The sequence below is a fragment of the Penaeus japonicus genome, unplaced genomic scaffold (genome assembly GCF_977035675.1).
Source record: "Penaeus japonicus unplaced genomic scaffold, GWHDUDI00000001_assembly GWHDUDI00000023, whole genome shotgun sequence".
In the NCBI taxonomy this organism is placed as follows: Eukaryota; Metazoa; Arthropoda; class Malacostraca; order Decapoda; family Penaeidae; genus Penaeus; species Penaeus japonicus.
The window spans coordinates 12644964-12647463 of record NW_028234425.1 but is presented as its reverse complement, the minus strand read 5'-3'; the positions used below and the strand labels follow the sequence as shown (position 1 = coordinate 12647463).

At 38.0% G+C, this 2500-nt stretch overlaps 1 protein-coding gene across 1 annotated transcript in view; it reads right to left on the bottom strand.

The window, feature by feature from the left end:
• BckdhA (Branched chain keto acid dehydrogenase E1 subunit alpha) overlaps nt 1-2500 on the bottom strand; it is an 8766-nt gene that overhangs the window by 4431 nt on the left and 1835 nt on the right. Inside the window, exons 2-4 of the mRNA XM_043009436.2 lie at nt 2307-2471; nt 1940-2135; nt 167-328 (exon numbers count right to left, since the gene is read on the bottom strand). Of these exons, the coding sequence (XP_042865370.1) occupies nt 167-328; nt 1940-2135; nt 2307-2471 (523 nt within the window). The remainder of the gene's footprint in view (nt 1-166; nt 329-1939; nt 2136-2306; nt 2472-2500) is intronic.

Genomic DNA, 2500 nt, shown 5'->3' with positions numbered 1-2500 from the left:
TATAATTAAAAAAAAAAAAAATATTTGAAATGAAATTGATTTGTGTTATGGAGCAACTACCCTATATCAATTCATATGATGTAGGCAAATATTGAACCAAAACCTAATAAAATAGAGATCAATCTTGTATCTAATATTCACACTTGTAATTTGCACAAATACCTACCTTGAGGCATCTGTGTTGCCAGTGGTGAGGAAATAGTAACAAATTTATGTTCTGTTGAACCATAATGCACTGGCATTTGACGTCCCTTTCCCATGTCACCTTCATTGCCATAGCACTGATTCATGAAGCGGTCCAGTGAAAAACCTCGCCACATGAGCACACCTGGAAATATGGTACACTTAGGGAGAGTTCTTCCTGACTTATCATAAAAAATATCCCTACCTGGAGTCCCTTTCTTGTCTTTCTGTTAAGCTGTTCATTTACTTAACCCATTGCAGATGGGGATAGATTTGTTTTCTCAGTCTCCAGGATGGGTTTTATTTCAGTGTGAGGCAGCTTCAGCAACATACTTTGACTTTTCCCACTCTCTTTCAGTCACTCATCGTAAAACAAGAGCCATTTTTGTGTTTGTCTTTTTTTGTGTTTCATTGTATGTGAGACACATATGTGTTGTATGACAGGCTCTATCAATGCTACAATTGACCTTCCGCTTCATGAGAAGAGGAAGGTGACTCACGCTGTGACCAGTGTCTATAATGTGCCCTACCTTTTCATGTTATCTTCAGTGGATGGTTATATTTTCCCTATTCATTCATGACAGCACAATACAAAATATAAACAATAACCATTCCATTCACAATGAAAGAGAGGGAAAGGGAGAAGTCTGTGCTTATGACTGTGCCACAGCACAGGCCCAGGGGCAAATTGTAGACATTAGTCATGGTTTGAGTCACCTTCCTCTTCTCATTCTGCCTGCACATCCTAAAATAACATTGATCCAAAGTCCCGCAGTGTCATATACGTCATGACACCTATCAACAGACCAAAGTTCCTGCATTATGTATGTCATTACACCCATCTGCAATGGATTAATTTCAGTAAGATATATATATTTTTTTTCTTTTAATATTTAAAAAATGGAAAAGACAAAATTATATGATACCTGTACTACTTTCCCTAAATGTTGGCAAACCTTACTTCCTGTGATATACTAATTTCCTAACTGGAACTACTTTTTCAAACTAGTAATGAATGAAATGAAGTTGCAACTTGCTTTAATGACAGTAGAAAAAAACTAGTGCTATCAAAATTGGTCTACTGTGGACAATCAAGTACATTCAAATGGCAAAAAAGAGTTTAAATGACTCTCAAACATTCTTTATTCTTTGGGAATGTTCTTTCACTTGACCTAAAACCCGCTCCTTGATATTCATTCCATTTTTTTCTGATCTCTTTCACCTGTATTTAATGTTCCTCTCCATCTGATATATCTATTAGGCTCTCATGACAATTATCCCTTGCATATAAAAGAAAAGGGGAAAAAGTTATAAAACATCTGAATAAAACACTGATGATACAATAATACTTATGCTCATGACAATCTATAAAGTAATAAGCCATAAGAGAGAGGAGGGCAAATATGGGGATGGGGAGAGATGAGGATGGGTGTAATAGTTAGTCTCTGAAGGCTTCCATGGAGTATAGAGAGAGGAGATGACATGAGGAGAAACCACCTAGACACACAGAAGAGAGCCAAGTGGAGCAGAAGGAAGTACTGAAATGGGGGGAGGGGGATAGCTCTCGGTGGCTGTTAAACAGTACCAAATATACCATTTCATCCTCACTACATCCAATCCACACGGAAAAAGAGGTGGGGAAAATAGCCAATTTTAAAAAGCTGATGCTCTATGGAGGAAACACGATTGAGGCTTTAGGGGTTAAGGAAACATATCTAAAGTCTATACTGATTTTTCTTCTCATGGTGGACCTTACCAGCTTCACGATACTGGCCATAAACCAGGTCATTATCGTCTAGAGCTGCAGCTGAGCCAATGTGGGTTCCCTCTTCACCATAGTTGGTCATGTAGAATGATATACGACCTTGACGCTGGGATTCATACATGATACGATCCATGGTATTCAGCATAGTCATGCGCTTGTACATTTTCACAAGGGTGTCTTTTTCAAGCTGTAGGGAGAGTTTCAATTGATTAACTCATTGCAAAAAATTGTTATTATTGTACACAGAACAGATGAGATAATGATAATCTTTTATGAAAAAACAGACATTTTCAGTGCATTAACAGATGTAACCAGTATTATCAAAATCTTTATTTTCAGTTAGACAAAACCTACACACCTTCGGGTCATAAGCAGGGTCGATAATTTCTCCCTTCCTGTTCATGACACGATAAACAGGAATTCCATCGTAAAGGTCTGGCTGAACGAACTCCAGCTTCTCCGTCCATTTTGATCTTGATCCCGGAAAATTAGGCTGCTCCTCTCCAAGGGCAGAGGAAAAGGTCTGTACAGGAAATAAAAGAAACAGAAAGT